General features: G+C 35.9%; 1 protein-coding gene across 1 annotated transcript in view; it reads right to left on the reverse strand.

Moving 5' to 3' along the window:
• Positions 1-18,045, reverse strand: part of LOC148939413 (fanconi-associated nuclease 1-like) — a 70,113-nt gene extending 52,068 nt beyond the window's left edge. The window contains exons 1-4 of the mRNA XM_089106570.1: positions 16,764-18,045; positions 12,788-12,989; positions 10,195-10,425; positions 4,490-4,621 (exon numbers count right to left, since the gene is read on the reverse strand). Of these exons, the coding sequence (XP_088962696.1) occupies positions 4,490-4,621; positions 10,195-10,425; positions 12,788-12,989; positions 16,764-18,045 (1,847 nt within the window). The remainder of the gene's footprint in view (positions 1-4,489; positions 4,622-10,194; positions 10,426-12,787; positions 12,990-16,763) is intronic.
• Between the last annotated feature and the right edge of the window lies 1 nt (position 18,046).

Consider the following 18,046-nt stretch of genomic DNA (forward strand, 5'->3'; position numbering starts at 1 on the left):
AAATTGTCTTCATTCATCTGTTACGCACGCTCTTTGATTTTGGTCCACTCAAAACTTAGCCAATGACATCCCTGAAGAGAAGTCGAAGATGCCGATCCAACTGGTGAAATTTATTCAGACGGCCATTCTGTTCCTTGTTCTGAAAACTCTGGAAGTAAAGGTACTTTTGTTGAAGACTGATGAAAATGATGCAGTGTCTACGGAAGAGGGTGGCGAAAGTAATGGAGAAGAACAGCAGGGAGCCGGGGGTCTGTCAGAAAACGATGTTGCAGCATAGACTATCCGAAGACACTTTAACCATGCTCAAGCATTGAAATAAACTGCGAAAATTATTTAGAAAACTAAAAGTTTCCACTATCCAGCATGGTAACTTAACAAGATGTCGAAAAGAGAGTGGCCTTCGTTCTCATATTCCTCTTGACATGAATGTGCGAATAGCACTTTGGAAATGTCTACAAAAAACTTAGGTATCCTGGAAATAATTTTTACATATTACATTTACAACGGTTCTATTAGGAGCACCTTGCTTATGTCTAATGGCTGGACTGTACTAGAAGCTGCTATTACCGTACTTTCTCCCATGCACAATAACACTGTAATGGTAAGTTCTTCTTACATATCCAATTGACAGCCGAGCACACATAGTCTTAGAAGGGCCAGATCTCTTTTGTAATACTAGAGCCGGTGATAGTCTCATTGCTGCACCCGTTAAAGAATTAAAAAAAAGTACTGTGTGACAAGCCTTCATTTTGCAATTAATCTTTTCCAAAATGCAGCTTATCTGGATCCTTCAATATTTGAAAGGTTGTCACATGTGGATCGTTCTCTGGTCCAAATCTTTGACCTCATTACTATAGGATACATTAAGTAATGGTGCACAAACCGCAAGAGAGTCAACTCCAACTCGCCTTCGTACTGCTGAAGTCGAGGTTATGGTAAAGTCCAGTGAGGAAAGCTGGATTCAGTCGTTTTTGGATACAACATGCTTCAAATCGTAAGACGCAACTGCAGCATTAGCAACTCTGCCGTAAATGCTTTAAAATCTTTTTCAGGAGAAACTGCTAGTCTATCTTTCAGAGTGACGTAGAGCTTTCCGGTAAGCTTTTCTTTTTTCATTGATTTACATAAATACAGCAGTACGAATGTATATGAATCCTGGGGAGGGGGGCAAAAAATGCATTTTTCTTATAAATCTTAATAGGTTGCTAGCTGCCGCTGCAACCCGGATATAGAGCTTTCCGGTAAGTTTTTTCTTTTTTCATTAATTTGCATAAACACAGTAGTATGAATTTATATGAATCCTGAGGAGGGGGCAAAAGTGCATCTTTACTTAAATTATATCTTTGAAATATTGGCAGATCCAGAGCTTCTGAAGGGAGGGGGGAGGGGAATCGGCTAAGAAATACAATTAGTATTCTTGGATTGTGTATTTATAGTTAGTCAGAGTCGAGGGTGTCACTACCCTTTCTCTTTTGGAACTGACCATGAAAACGTACCTACATACTCAAAAGCATGTCCGCTCCTATTCTTAAAATTAAAGTTTGAAGTAGTAACAATTTTTATGACAGAGCAAGTGGTTGCGTTGGAGAAATTATTTTCTGCCGCAAAACCACGGAAATTTTCGAAGTAAATTGTAAAAACTGTAATTGCCTTACATTTGCATCGCGTTGAAAGCCTATTTAAGAGACAAGAATGCTTAAACAAAGTATTATGTAGCAAAGAGTTTAAATTTCTTTGAAATTTGGAATTTGAGAAATTTTACTAACTTATTTACTTAAGAATGAATTTGGTGGGGGGCCTTGAACTATATTTCCTAGCGCGAATGCCGTAAAAATATGCGAAGTACCCTTAAATCATTAATTTTGCTTTTGAAAAATTTTGACACACATTGGCTAGGAAATAATGAACCATCTTTCTTCTTTCGTACTTTTGTTTAAGATGGCTTCAGAAGTCCGAATATCAGATGGGGGGAGTGAAAAGCATGGTCTGGAGGAAGAAACCGCTCCCTCCCAAATCGACTATGGGCTCTGCTTAAACACTAATGACTTTGAGCTGACTGTATAATTTTATGCCGAACATTGTTTTATTTTCGAAATGTCCAGGCATTTCCGAGAATTTTGAGATGAGGCTTTATAAATATAAAAGTGCATTTTTGGAAAAAAGGGACGGGAAAATGGAAGAACATAACCATAGCGGGAAAAGGATGGTGATACTTGCGTGCACAAACAATTTTTCACCCATTTATTAGAAACACTGCAATTTTTTGCGGGAAAAAATGCTGTAATAGTACTGGGTTTTCTCTACCCGTGATACTACCCGTGGTAAGCGGCAATCTTGACGAGAAGTTAATGAGAGACTAAAAAGTTACCGTTTTCATATTGTTACCTTTTCATTTTCTAGACTAAAAATGAAGGGATCTTTTCGGGGCTGTCAGAAACCGCTCTAAAGCATCTCAGCGTACTACTACTAGTGTCGAGCGAACAGGCATTGTTGATCTCTGAGTATTCCGGCAAAAGCAGTATGCCTGGACAATGCCTAAACAAGGGGAAAGCAGAATTTTTAAATGGTAAGCTTTAAGACTTGGACAACTGATGCTATAATTAACTTTCTGATAATAAGCCAAAACTTATCATTTGCATTTTTTGTCTTTGACCTTTAAGTGTTCGAAAAACAGCTGTTTAACAGCTGTTTTTGAACGAAAACAGTAGTTTTCTGTTTTTTCAAAAAAAACAACAGAACTGAAACAGGAACAGGTCTTCTGTTTTTTTTGTTGCCCTGTTGTTTCATTCAAGCCGTGTTTATTTTTTTTCTGTTTCTTCAGAAAAACAGAACAGTGCCCATGCTTAATTCAAACCCTCTGCCACCCCAAAAAAAAAGACCAAAAAAATATTCCAAAGTATACTTTATCATCTGTTTAAATAATTAAAATTCCAGATACGCCCCTTGGTCTTTATAGTCACGATTTATTTTGAGCACTTATTGTAGCAAATATTAAGAAAAAAAAAAATGAAAAATCAGCTGTCATAGCATCGTAAATCTTCGCAGGTCAGAGGAGTCAATGGCAACAAATTATGTAATTTACAATAATGTCCTTTTGTCCTTTATAAAGGACACGAAGAAAAACAGTCTATTGTATTTTTTGTTTTCTCAAGTTATTGTTATCCAAAATTTTTTACATCCATTTGCTTAATTTCTTATCCTACTCCTAGCATTTAAAGAGACTGGTTATAAAATCAATTATATTGAAGTCGTTACAATATGAAAATACACATAATTCAAAACAATTTGTGGTAATGAACTCTAAGTAAGGAGCGACTCAGCCCAATAATATCTGAAACTCTAAAAAAACTGATTTTGATAACATTTAATACATAAAAAGTTAGTTTTTAATGATGATTCCAAGAATATATGCATTAAGTTTAATGTTACCCACTAAAACCAACGAGCCAGAGAAAATTTGCCCAATTTACAAAAAGAGGAGGGAAACACCCCCGAAAAGTTAAACGGTGTTAATGTAAACCACACTATCAGATTATGCATATCAGAGAACACTACTGTATATGTATCAACAAAAATCTAAATTTTTGTATATTTTGCCGGAAGAAAATTCACGGATGCTTCTTTTTTTTTCTTTTTTTTTTTTTTTTTTTTTTTTTTTTTTAGAGGTGATCGTATCGAACCAATAGTCCTAGAACACCGAGAGAGGGCTCATTCAAACGGAAACTGAAAATCCTAGGGCCTTTTTTAAAGGAACAAAAAGATTGGAGGGCGACTAGCCCCCCCCCCCCCCTTCCACGCCTCTTTTTCCCCACAGATATCCGATCAAAACTTTTTGATAATCATTTGATTCAGCATAGTTGAAAGGGGGATGACACGATCCCCCAGACCCCAGTGGAAGACCTGTAAGTTATGCAATTTTACGACTGTTTACATTTAGTATACGGAAATTTTCCGACGCGAAATTTCTCGGGGGGGGGGGGTCTTCAGCGGGTGGATTTTTCTTCAGGGCGAAATTTTCCACGGAGGGGGAGGGGAGGGGATTTCCCGACATGAATTGAAAACGATCAGAAATCAAATAAAAAATATATTTTTTCAACTGAAAGTAAGGAGCAACATTAAAACTTAAAGTGATCAAAAATTATTTCGTACACGAGAGGAACTGCCTCCTTCTCAATCCCTCGCTCGTTACACTGAGGTTTTTTAGTGCTTTAAAAAATCTTCGTACTTCACTTCAACAGTCCTTATTATTAAGCAGTTGTTCATAAAGAATTTTAACAAAGAGTCAAATTTTGGCGTAACAAGCTAGGGATTGAAGAGGGGCTAGCCCTCCTCATGTACTGAATTATTTCTGTTCGTTTTAAATTTCAATGTTACTCACTGCTTTCAGTTGAAAAAAACTTCTTTTTTTTATTTATCAGTTTAAAACAATGGGTGACAGGACAATTATTTCCACCTCGAATTTTAAGTACAAGGAATTAAAAATTCTTACATTCGTTCTAAGTTCTCTAAGTCCTTTTTAAAATTTTCTAAGGAATTGTGTGCAATTACAATAGCGTCTTCATATTTTTTAGAATCCATGGCTTCCCGTAACATTTCACATTGCTTGAGAGCGTCAGAGTACCTAGAAGACAAATTTTTTTACTCAAATAAACACATACTTTTAATTTTTTAACTAAATTGTATTTTTAATTGAATTTTTGTAGAAGAGATAAAAGAGGAGCTAATTTAATCTACTTCTAACACTAGTTTGAAATCCCGGAATAATTACTGAGCACTATGCAACTTCGAATCTTTATGGTTTATTTAGCATTTTAATCAGCAGAGGCCTCTAAGTTTTTCTGTCTTCTTGAAAGACTGTATCTTAATACTTGTGTGAAATATTTGCAAAATAAAAATAAATATTGCAGAAAAAAGATAACTTACATTACAACTCTTAAACCAGAAAACAACATTTTAAATTATCAAACCAGAGTCTGCGTTGTGGCTTTCGAAATTAAAAGACAGACTAAAAGAAACATTAAGGTACATTTCGACCATTATATCTGACCCCTTATTAGCGATACAAAACAATCATATTCCTCCCCAACTGGATATCTTGTATTGACAAATCGTGTCGTTTTGCTCATGTATCACCAGTGGCAGAGGGTAGGTTTAAAATCCAACCTTTTTTAGGGCGACGCCAAAAGCATTCGTGACCCCATCTACCCCTGGGTCGTGTTCCAGTCGACTTCCAGTCTTATCCCCCTGCATACCCGATGCAGAGCAGCATACCCCAGGAATCCATCCGTCGAAAGTCTCCTCCGTCCCAAATCCTTACGCGTGTCTGGTCGACCCAACCCCTCAGATCACGTTACCCAATTTGGACTATCCCTTAACCTCCCCTTAATCACATCTCTCCCAAAAATCCACATAACATAGGCCTAAATCCTCTCCGTGCGTCCAAGAATTTGATAACTGGTTCTGTCCTCCATTCGTCATTTGCCGAAATGAACCGGACCCTCCCCTCTCAGACACCCTCCAACCTACTTCCCTTTCCCAGCATCATCTTGCCTTACTCCCCACCCCCTATAAAAACAATTCCAATTTGACTTCTTCCCGAATCACCAAAAAACCTTTCCTTCCATTCCTTGCACTTTATTCCCCGTGGGTACGCTGCCAATGTTACTCTGATTTGAGAGATCCTACATTCAAAAATTATCCTGTAATAAATAGTCTGCCCCCAAAATTATCCACACCATCCCACAGCCCAAAATGAAAACCCACCCCAAGAATAACTGAAACTCAACGACAGTCACGTTTCCCCAGTCGCTTTAAAATTACAAAATTTTTAATAACTAACGCCGAAAATCTTAATTTTGACAAACTTACTGAACTCACGGTGATATCGGAATTAAAATAAAATTGAGGCTATAGCTGTTACAGAAGTAGAGTCTCATGACCAAAGGTTTCTTCAGATGTCAAATTATTCAGAATTTATTAAACTCAATCCTTCGGATCACCCACTTGGAAAAACAGGAGGTGGTTTCAAATTATTCCTCTTCCTAATTTACCCGAGTATGATGAAATCCTTTGGCTAAGCATTAGACCTAAAGTACTCCCCTGTCCCTACAATATCATTGAAAAAGCTGTCTTCTATTACTCGCTAAACCAAAACATTGATGCAAAATGCAAATTTTTCCAGCAATTTCAGACCAGCGCTGATTTTGTTATCTCCATCTCTAAGTGCCCAAATGCCGGACTTTTTCTGGTTGATGACAACAACGAACTTAAGATGAATTCAATTTTCTCCTCTCTAAAAGTTAAGCAAGTAGTTAAAATACCAGCAACTAGGGGAAACACCTCTCTATATGTTATTCTAACTAATCTGAATAATTTCTATAGTTCTCCCTCAGCTCTGCCTCCATTGGGTGGTTGTTTTCTTCCCTCCTCCTGTCCCCTCTTTCAATTTTAAGCCTTCATTCTCAGTAACTTATGGCTCTTACCCCCATTTAAAATGATAGCCTTCTTTCTTTTGAAACGTGGCTGAGTATTGAGGACTGCTTTGATATTTATAATTTGCATAATCTTGATGAAAAAATCACTACCTTTCACAAAAAGCTAAATCATCTATCTAATTTCTAATTAAAAGCTATCTAACTTTGTTCCCAGAAAAAAATATTTAAAAAGTGCTCCAGTGACAAGTCATTCATTAATCAGCCCATAAAAGTGCTAATTAGAAAAAAAAAATGAATCTTTTCAGAAATGGTACACTGGATGAAGTTAATACACTATGAAAAGCAATTAACAAGGAAATACGTAAATCTTCCCGGTCCTACAACAAGAATAAGGTCGAAGAATTGTTTATCAATAAACCAAAAAATTGGTACTCCGAGGTAAAACAGTTGTGTGGTAGGAGTCGAGACCAGCTTGATTTCAACCTACCTGAATCCCCAGAAGTTACTGCTAATAATCTTAACAAGTTCCTTGCTTCTATTGTCCACAGCCTTCTGGCATTATCTTATCAATTACCTCCTGATGATCTCCCACGTGATTTCCCCTTCACATCTCCGTCTGAGATCGAAAAAAGAATTGGGATATTACGAAAAACAAGTGAATGTTCTTTAGATATCCCGTTTCCTCTTATTAGTGCTTTCAGTGACTTCCTTTCAAAGCCCTTGTCTGTTCTTTTCAATGATATTACTGAGTCTGGTCAATATCTGCAAATTTGAAAATAGGGTTTCATAACCCACTTGAACAAGACAGACGGAAAACCTGGCTTTAAAGGTGTTCGTCATATTTCACTCACTCCTATATTCTCTAAACTATATGAAGTATTCCTTGCAGATTGGCAAAAAGAAAAATACCCTACATCTTACTGACCTGAGACAATTCGGGAACCTCAAATCTACTTCTACTTCCCATTACCATGTTTTTCTTATTGACTCAATTGCGAAAATTCTCGAAAAACCTAATTGCTGGCTAAATTTAATTTCCATTGACCTTCAAAAAGAATTTGACCTTGTTAACCACAATATTTTAGTTGAGAAACTTGTAACTGATTTCAATATTGATTCTTTCCTGGTTAAATTGGTTGCCTCCTTTTTATCAGATTGATCACAGGTAGTCAAATATCAGAATAATTATTCCAATCCCCTCCCTGTCCACAATGGAGTACCCCAAGGTAAGCTCCTAGGATCCCTCCTTTTTTCTGTTATGATAAGTAGCCTCGCTAAGGAATTTTGCGACAGACGGAAATTTGTAGATGACCTAACGGTTGTTGACACTTACTACAGAAACTTAGTAAGCAACCCTATGAGCATCCTCAATGATATTGCAGATGAAGCTGCGGACTTAGACATGAGAGTAAACCCTTCTAAATCTATGATAATTTCAATATGTTTCCTCAAAACCTCACCCCTTTTCTCAACCCTTTTCTCAGCCCTTTCCTCCCAGATATTTCTGTGTCTTCCTTTAAATTACTTGGGGTTACACTTTCCTCTAATTTAAATTGGGATATCCACGTTAAAGATATTGTCCATAAAGCTAATGAGTCCACGTCTCTCCTTAACCTCTTCAATAAATTTAACGTCCCCCCGTCCCATTCTTGAAGGATCTATACTTCCTTTATCCGCCCGCATCTTGAATATGCTTATTCAGTTTGGCATCCTGGCATCTCCCGTCATGAATCATAAAAAATTGAATCCATTCAAAAAAGAGCCCTGAGAAAATATTTTAAAGTAGCTAAGGCACCATACTCGCTCCTTCTAAAAAAGGCCAAGCTTCAAACTTTTGAGCACAGGAGAGGAATGTTGTGCCTCCATTTAAAAAAAAAATGCAATAATAAACCTTCGCGCGGAAAACATTTTCCCCAAAAGACACTTCCCACTCAGACACCGCATGCCGCGTACTGTTTCTTAACGCATTCCTATCTTGTTTCCCGTCCGTTGCTTTAGCTCCAGGCATGAACAAACATTTGTCCCCTTCATTAATGATAAAATAAACCGCTAGTTTTCCTTTTCTTTTTTTTCGCTACTGGTGATACCCAAGTTTTATATTCGTTTGATTCTTTTGTTCCCTCCCCCTTTTTATGTTCTTTTTTAAACCTTTTTAACGCTAATTTTATTTCACTCTTTTTTAGTTTTTACATTTTTTAATTTTTTGACATTTTGCCAGTTAAAATTTTGACTAATGAATGGTTTTGCCATTCTGATATTGTTGTTTTTGGCACTGTTTTGCCAGTTTTTTAGTTGTTGTGCTTTTTTCTGATTTTTTTTTTTAGGGGGGGGGATTTATAGCTCCAAAATGCAAATTCAGCCCTTCGGGGCTTGTGATAGAAATTTTTTGAAATAAATATCTTATCTTTTCTAACTCAATTTTCAAATCAAATCCATTAATGTAGAAAAATACAACCTGCTTTAAAAACCAAGGCTATTTCTCTTTCCCTTTTCCCCTCCCCACTCTCAACATAAACTTAAACAGAATTTGCTTCAAATTGTAATTCATGACCAACGAACTACAGTTTATTTTATTTTTTTTTCCATTGTCACAGTTCTCATTAATGTGTTGAAGCAAATCGTTTTTTTGTGTTATTTTTTTTCCTATGAAGCCTTTAGGGATGCTGCAATATAACAAGATTTAGCTAATGCTAATGACGAAATTCGACAGATTACAAAGAATAATTTTTTAGAGTTCTGTAATTTCTAGGCCTAACTGGTTCAATTAGAAAATTTAGACCATAGAATTTTAAAATTTATATTCTCAGCAAACTACTCTGGTTTTTTATTCCTATGCAACTATAATGACTTCTGGCTTTAACTTGCTTTGGATAATAGCTAAATTTTCATAATGACTTGGTCTCGAACCAGGAAATCTAGCATGCATCTAAGAGTTAATAGAATATCTTTGTGAATATCTCTTATCAAACGAATATCAAAGCAAAAACCTGAAGCAGCAACATATTGATCAGTCCCTATTAGCACTCATTTAGCCCCTCAACAACCACGCGCCCATAATATAGAAATTAAAGTGCCCACAGTAGAAAAAGCTTTGAAGCTGCTCCCGCTTTGAAGTGCGGCAAAAGAGACAAAAATGATATGCATATATCAATTGATATGGCTGCAGGTAAAAGACATATTTTACAAAATAAAATAGCATGAGCAGCTCACAGAACTGCACAAGAAACTACAGATCCTCCGTGATAAATCTTTACACCTAAGCCAGGTTGAAATCTCTGTAATACGAAGAGACTAAGGAGATTTACACAAAATTTTGGACGATGCTTGGAGATTCGAGTGGAAATTGCTTACAAAAGATAGGTTAAAACTATACAATTTATTTTATAGCCTTCATAAGAATCAACATCACTTGCACAATCTCATTTATAAAGCTTAATTCAATTTTGTAAAAAATTTAGATTTTTCTGGAGTTTTTTGACAGCCTTGCTGGGTAGCCAGATTAGCAGTGAGAAAATTAATAATAATCCGGTGATAAATCGTCAACAGAGATAAGGCTGTCACTATTGGATCGCTCTTGAAAATGGAAATTCTTCAATAATCTCATAAACTTACAATCCGATCGAGAAAGGGAGTGACTTGTGTGAGATTATGGTGAAATTCAAATCCCATTAAGGTATACTCCCAATTACAGATTAGTGATAAGCAAAAGCTGCCATTTTGATTTAATTACTTCCATTTCAAAAGGATAGTACCAAAATACCTAATGAGGTCATCTCTAGTCCTGAATATTCTTGTTTGTCTGTTGATGTTGTAATCTGGGTACTTCATTTTCCCAACCATTGTTTGAAGCATCCCCAGTAGAAAAAAGCTTTTCCCTCTTTCTTCATCTTCTAAATTGATTTTATGCATCATAGCAAGCGAGAGCATACGGCGGAAAACGTAACGGAAGCCGGATGATAATCTATAACAGGGAGCAACAATCCTTCGACACCTAAAGTAAAAATGTGTTATCATGCTGTTCGCTATATTGGACACATAGTAAAGAGCAAAGTGATTCCCGTGCTGTTTTTTACATTTTTTTTATTTCAAAGATTCAGGGGGATAATTTGAAGTAGCCACGCCCCGACTATTGCCCCAACTTAATTTCAAAATTTGTTTAGTTTTATAAAAAATTGTTATTCAAAACATAGGCAAATTAAATCTATATTCTCCTGCTGTCCCATTAGCAGGTGTTACGACTCAATTTTACCTTTTTCTGATACCAAAGAGTTTAAGATGATGAAAAAATTCAATATTTAAAAAAACAGATTAGTACTTATTGCCAAAATCAACATGGCGTCAAAAAAGACGAGACACAGTCCTATTAGAAATTACGAATCGGCCTCCTTTCTTACTTCCTGGTATTATGGTAGAATAGTGGACTTGGATTTCTTTTTGCAAATAAAGAAGAAACATATAAAACATATCAAGGTCGTGAAATTCTGCCAGTAAGAAATTCAAAGAATTACTCTTATGGAGCTTAAATTAGGCAAAACACATCAATATTGGCTGAGTTACCGACTCTTAACAGTTTTCGAAAAATTCAAAAGAGTGCGTTTAGTAGAAAGAGTGCTTCAAAAAAATTCAGTGCTTTTAGTAAGCGACATTCAAATTAAAACACTTTCAAAATTTCATCTCAGCAAAAAAAAGAAGCCGACAAATTTCGACCGAGAGACTTAACCCCCCCTCACCCTTTCCCCAAAATTTTCTAATCGGGAAAAGATCAGTGTTAAAGAGGGTTTGGGCCATTCTCAAATTCGCATCCTGACCAGATCCTTCCTACTAACTACCATCTCCCCCCACCCCACCGAAAGAAGTATTGCTGACCCAATAATACACGAACATCAAACTTCAGCGCAAGCAACACAAGTTGTGGAAGAATGGGTTACAACAACTTTGGCTGTAACCTAGAATTACAGCCTATAGGGCTCATAGAGCCTTAGATCAAACAGTTCCTAGTAACAAACTGTAAGTAACAGTAAAGAATGGCCCTTATGTCGTGGTAGAGTCTAGCAGGTTTTTATGGGGGGGAGAGAGGGGGTTGCCAATGAGGTCAAGAGCGCATTTTAGGCTCTCATAGAGTTTAACCACCCCCTTCTTAGTACTTCAAGAAAATATACTCTAACCCCTCAGCTATGTGATAAAATCTTTTTATTTCATCGCAAATCCTCGAGAATACAAGTGTTAATTAATTCCCATTTTCTTTAAATAATAAAATATTTAGTTTGAATATTCGGAAGGCGATCGGTAAATAAGGCCCTTGCAATTTTTAAATGGTTATAACTGTTGCGCTCTAAAAAAAACGGTCAGTTAAGCACTTGTCAAACCAAAGGGCTAAGAGGGACGGTAATCCCCCTTATGTACAAGATACTGTTTATTTGTTTTAAGGTTTGATGTTACTCTCGTCTTACATTTGAAAAAAAAATGTTTTCATAAATCTTTGCTTGATTTCTCAGGTAATAATTTTTCGTGTGTCTATTGTTACCAAGGCTCGCTAATCAGTTGAGCGCTTAATAATAGACAGACTGGCTATGACTCATCGCATGACTCAAACAATGAATGCACAACGTACATTGTACATTTATTGTATGCATTGAAATTGTACATTGTACATATGCAATGTACCCCTAAACCTATGCACAAATTGAATTCCACCTATGCATTAACTAAGCTTCTCAGTTTATAGTCAATTATATATTTTGACACACAAAATGATTATCAGGTAAACTTATAATATTTATTTTCTGTCTTGTACATCTTATTAGAAAGTTTCCCATATTTAACGAATAGCTTGCTATTACATAAAAAATCAAAGCCAACTGTTTTCGGACTAAGATAGTCAAAACAAAAGCTCAGGACCTTTAAATTGAAAAACACCTTCTGGTTCCATTACAGATGTACTTGCTACAGCCATGGGTGAATCTACTAGGAGTAAGGACAGACAGCTCCCCCCTCCCCTTCCACCATAAAAAAATCACCCCTTAAACAATCCTCAAAGGTGATGGTAAAGTTGAAAACTGAAGAAACAGAAAATTTGGCCTTCCCCCTGTTAGCAAGTCTCCCACCCCCGCCCCCTACAAGAAAAATCATTGGCTACGTCTTTTTGTCATTTTTTTTTCTCGAAAAACAGCAACTTCTGTTATCAATTAATATCGTTCTTTATTTTAAAGATGTTTATGTCCTTTATGACTGGCATACCTTTTTTGTAAAGTACATATGTATATATTATTTTTTTTTTTTACCACAATTAAATCCTTTTTGCGTAAAATATTTGCCAAGTACCCATAGCAACCAATTAAAGTCTTAAAAATTACCTTTCTACCACCTTTGTTTCGAGCGAAATAACAGTTGTGCTTCCTAATAAGGGATTACGCTTGACAGTTTGGCAATGCTGCAATATGCCATGTATGATCTCTTCTTTTCTTCCTAATTTTATTTTTAAATCTTTATTTATTTCTTTTAACTCATTGGCCTGAAGTAACAATAATGCTTCTCTCAGATCAATTAGAGATGACCCTAAAAACAGAAAAAAAAACTTCAAAAAACAAGTATGGAATTGTTTGTATTCTCTTTCTTCAGGGGTATCCCAAAGGAGAGGGTTTGGAGGGTTCAGAGTAACCCAGAGTGTGAAAACCTATCTTGAAAGTATTCGACTTTGGTTGCATAATGGTTAAAATCACCTTCTCCATAGTTGAACCCCCTCCTCTGTGATGGTTTGGGCACATGCAGTTGCGCAGAGGAGCATTCGGGTCTTTCTCCTTCTTTTCAAGATCTTCAAATTTGTACAATTTTTCCCAGAATTAATCTAATATATCGTATGATTCAGCGGTACTTTAGTTGGTGTTTTCAAATGTGGGTCCTCAAAAATGTTGAAAACCTCTCTTATTAAAGTAATTCCTGTAGAACTATTCGATATATCCCGTTCTGAAACATGGACCAGACAAGAGCCATGACCCAACCATGTTTTCCACCCCAGAAGTTTTCCCGCTAACGCTCACATATATAATTAAATTTAGAGAAAACCAAATAATAAGAATAAAATTGGACAAATAATAGATAGTAAAAACTATTTTAAAATACATGAAAAATATGAATAAAAGTACCACTTAGATAATGACCAAAAAGCCATATTGTTACCAGAAGTATATAATGACCGAAAAAAATCAACCATTTTTTTCACAAAATGGCTAAAGTGCAAAGCGCATGCTGGATATAACACATAACTATTTGAAAAAAATCAGTGCCTTGTGTCCCTTAATCGTAAGCAACAAAAAGAAAACTAGGAACTAGAGGACAAAGAAAAAAAAATGTTATATTTTCATTGCATTGGAAGTCATGCATAACTTTTTTGGAATAAAAAGGATTTTGGTCAAGAATTAAATTAGTTGTTTTCATACTTCATTTTCAGGCATCATTCAAACCTTTTCGATGTAAAGGAAGATTGCTACCGTTTTGGCGCAGCGGTGAATAGTGGTGGCTCACGAACTTACGACGAAAATATCACTGTAAATTTGTGGATAATACAAACTTCCATGCCTGTATATTAGGCAAATTCAAACGATCAACTGCAATTTTTTGCATCTTTTCGTTGAAAATTGCTTCTTTTTTTCCCAATGTAAAGACAGTTTATGAAATTAACTTGCCTGATATGGCTTTAACAATATGGAAAAAGTATCCCTTAGAATGGAACTATCACCCTACCCTCTCTTCGAGAATTCTTGATCATTTTGTGATCATATTTTTCTTGTTTCAGATTATTTTCGGTGACCCGATACTAACATTTCAGTACACTCTCTTGCCTCAGCGAAAAATCATTTTAAAGACTTGAAGAAAAATATACCTTTAAAAGTTATTGTTAAAAAAGTTAACAAAGTATAATGTGCTGAAACAGAAACTAAGAATAGAACAGGTGGAGGAGTGTCCTGCACTTTAGGATCCATTCCCATTTTTTTTTTTTAATCGAACTTATTATCTTCAATCTTTTTTCAAAGACAGGGCCCTCCTACTGCTAATTTTCGTCATGGTCCAACCACTGGCCGTCCAGTCCAGTTTCTAAAAATGAGGCATGGTGCTTTGAGGAAAACACTGCTGGGATTTAATGGACCGAAGCTAGTATTGACAGCCAAAATCATGCCCGGGGGGATTCCCCTGGAAGTACAAAAGTGCCGAGATATGTATAACAAAAGATGCATCAAGGGCCAATCCGAAGTGGGAGAAATAATTTCTCTTGCTAGTAGCGGTTCCGAGACTCAAGTGGCATTTGCTGCTAAGGGCTGATAATTGGTGAATGGCTCTCCTCTATCTTTTGAGGGACAAGTCCTGCGTTCTTAAGCCGGTCTGTAGCTGGCAAGTAGGGTTCCAGGATCAGGAAACACAATGTCGCACACGTCAACATTACCAAGAAAGGCTCTTGTATAAAGGGAAAAAATATAGGCAAGTCATGTCTCAAAATACAATACCCAAAGGGCATCGATAGCCTAGCGGTTATTGGTCATGAATTTATTTATTTTAATGTTTTTTTTGGAGGGGGGTTTGTAGAGGTAACGGATTTTTATGGCATGAGCTTCAACTCAATTTTGCAAGGCCGTCCACAACAATAATCAGAATAATAAAAATAATATTGACAGTGATAATTTACCAAAAAAGGATGTTTATGTCACATTAAAACAAAACCCGCCATTGGTAGAAAAGCCAAAACTTTAAAGTGAGATGATACGGGACTTTTCTACAGGGAGAAGTCTGAAACTCAAAACGATGCATTTTGCGCCAAAAACTCAACAAACTTCGTGGGGGAAATTTCTCATTCTCTGGGGGATATCCCCTCCAGGTGGTAGGTATGTTTAATGCTTTTTCAAATCCAAAATTGCCATTCCCTTTTAGTTTTGGTTTTATTTAATGCTGCCTATAAAAAAAAAAAAAAAAAAAAAAAAAGGTTAAGTCAATTGGCCGTAGACCGAAGGCCTACTTCTTAAAGGCAAGACCATGCCTTGCTTAGAAATAGTTTAAAACTGTTGAAAAAAAGGATATGTTTAAGTAAGCGTAGTGGAGTACTTTAAAATGATGACAAAGCTTCCAGAAATTATGGATTTCTTGATGTCTTATGGGCTTAGGAAAGTATTATAAATGAGCCCAGACCCGTCCACATAGGTCAGACCTTTAGGGAGTATCATTAGGACCGGAGTTGGTTTGCCTCTATCAAAAGAGAATACACGGATTTTTTTTTCAGAAAGCCATAAGAAAAACTGCTTCGGTTACACTCGCTACAGTAATTGTATCAACATGTTCTAGCCAGCGAATCATATTCTTAGCTACTTCAGCTTCAGGGTAATATCTAAAATAATTGGAAAATATAGTTTCCAAGAGGTCTGAGCGGCCCCACCCCTTAACTGTATTTTGGCTTTTTACTATGATTTTAAATCAATCAAGATACCAAAAAAGTATTTTAATTCCCCCCCCCCCCATTTTTTCCTCGAGTAATCTATATGGTGTTCTGTGGAGTTATTATTCGCATATACATGCGTTTTCACATACATTTCCCGAAATTTATCAAAGTGAGGAAATCATCAAAGTAATCTCAGAAGAGACTACTGTTTGCATTGACTATTATCCCTGCTGTTTGGAGGTGTAGTAAAGGCGTTCGTTCTAAGAGCAATTGCCTTTAGAAGATACAAACGATTTTGTTGAGCTTCTATCCTCGGTGCAAGGTATAAATTAATCAATATTAGTTTAGAATTTGGCCAAATTTAATCCATTTACATTCTTTAGTGACTTATATATTCCTGAGTATTTATTTTTATTTGGATTGTAAATTTGCTTTTCTTATTAACAACCTTTTCTGGATTAAATATGTTTGTAACAAGCTATTTTGTAACAAGCAAATGTTTTATTTGTAACAAGCTATTTTGTTTCACAATTCTCCTAAGAATAAATAAATAAATAAAAAAAAAAGTTAACAACCAACATTATATATTACTATTGCACTAAGCAAAAATAATAATTGTAGTATTTGTTGTATGAGGTAAACATATATTACCAGGTAAAATATTCTCAGTCGCTTAAAACTATATAAGATGTGTTTATGCACTTAGCATTCAATGTCTATTTAAAATCTTAAATTGTGAGTAATTTTAGGTCATTTTTCTAAGTGAGAAGATATGGGTTTTCCACTATAGAATAGCTCCATTAGAATCAATCCCCAAAATTCCTGGTATACTCAAGTCTTTACAAAAATAGAACGAAGCTTTTATACTAAGCCCAGGAGTAGATTGGACTGGAAGGTGGAAAATTTACCATCATCGAGAAGTCCAGCAGAAACGAGTTCTTTCAAAATTTCTGATAAGTCACTATCTCCAAGTTCTTCCTTATATTTTATATTGTCTTGTCGCTTCCATTCATTCTTCCTGTTGAAAAGGCGCACATAGACTATTTGAGCTTCACGGCTACATTTATTAAAAATATCATAGCATCCCCTATCCGTTTGATCAAATAAGTCCTTGTAAAAACTATCATTCGTGACAAAGTTAATCAATGTCGTAAAGTTTAGCAAATAATACGGTATTTCATAGCGCCGTTTAAGAGCAACGGGCTTGCCTTTATTAGAGAATATGTTCCTTTTTGAACGAGGAGGCGTTGCAAGATGCTTAACAGGAGAATATACACTTTTTATCTTATTTTTTTTCACATCAGTCAAGGAACATTGCAAACTCACGGGGCTCTTTCGTGGAGTCAACACTTCAGCTTTATTAGGAGTGCTGTTTATAGAAAAAGGAGGCACTCGTTCCATTTGCTTTGAATGAGGAGGTGTGGCCAAATGCTTAAATGGAGAATTTTCACCTTTTTTCTCGTCAGTTTTTATTCCTGTCATGGAATCCCACAATTTCGGGCGAATTTTTTTGGGAGTAATGTTTCCTGCTTCAGTTTGACTAGGGTCTATACTGAAAAAAGGTTCTTTAAATATGAATCGTGCTCCCTTTGAAATAGGAGGTGGACTATAGACATCATCTACAAAATATTCATTTTCTTGATGGATGGTTCCAATAGAATTATCTGAGGCAATTTGCTCCAAAGGGTAAAATTTTGGCTGCACCATATTTTTTTCAGAACTTGATTCTTTTGAAATTGAACAGTTTAGTCTCTGCGAAACCTTAGAATTATTGTCTTCGTTTACTTCAACTTCGAGAAATTTCCGAGGATTGACTGAATCATTTAAATGAGGTTCCACGCGCAGAAACATCTCAGACACAGATTTTACCCTGATATTGTCTCGTATATTGTTACTTGCAGTAGGATCTATTTTGCATCCCTTCCCTTCAGATTCATTGACAAGTTGTTTATCACAATCTAACACTTTTATATTGTCCTCTTTAATTTGAATACTTGAAGAGGCTGAAGCAATTGCAGCCGTTTCAACAAATTCGCCAATTGATTTCGAATGACTAGTTGATTTAACTTCTTCAAGAATGACAACTTCATTCTCCTCATTTTTGCTATCCTCCTCATTTTTGATACTTTGCGTTTTTGAAAAGTAATTAAAAAGATTGTTTTTCTGAAAGCTGCCACTTTTCTTTCCCATT

The sequence above is a fragment of the Artemia sp. Qi Xiang Cuo genome, chromosome 21, assembly GCF_049724085.1.
Source record: "Artemia sp. Qi Xiang Cuo chromosome 21, ASM4972408v1, whole genome shotgun sequence".
Lineage (NCBI taxonomy): Eukaryota > Metazoa > Arthropoda > Branchiopoda > Anostraca > Artemiidae > Artemia > Artemia sp. Qi Xiang Cuo.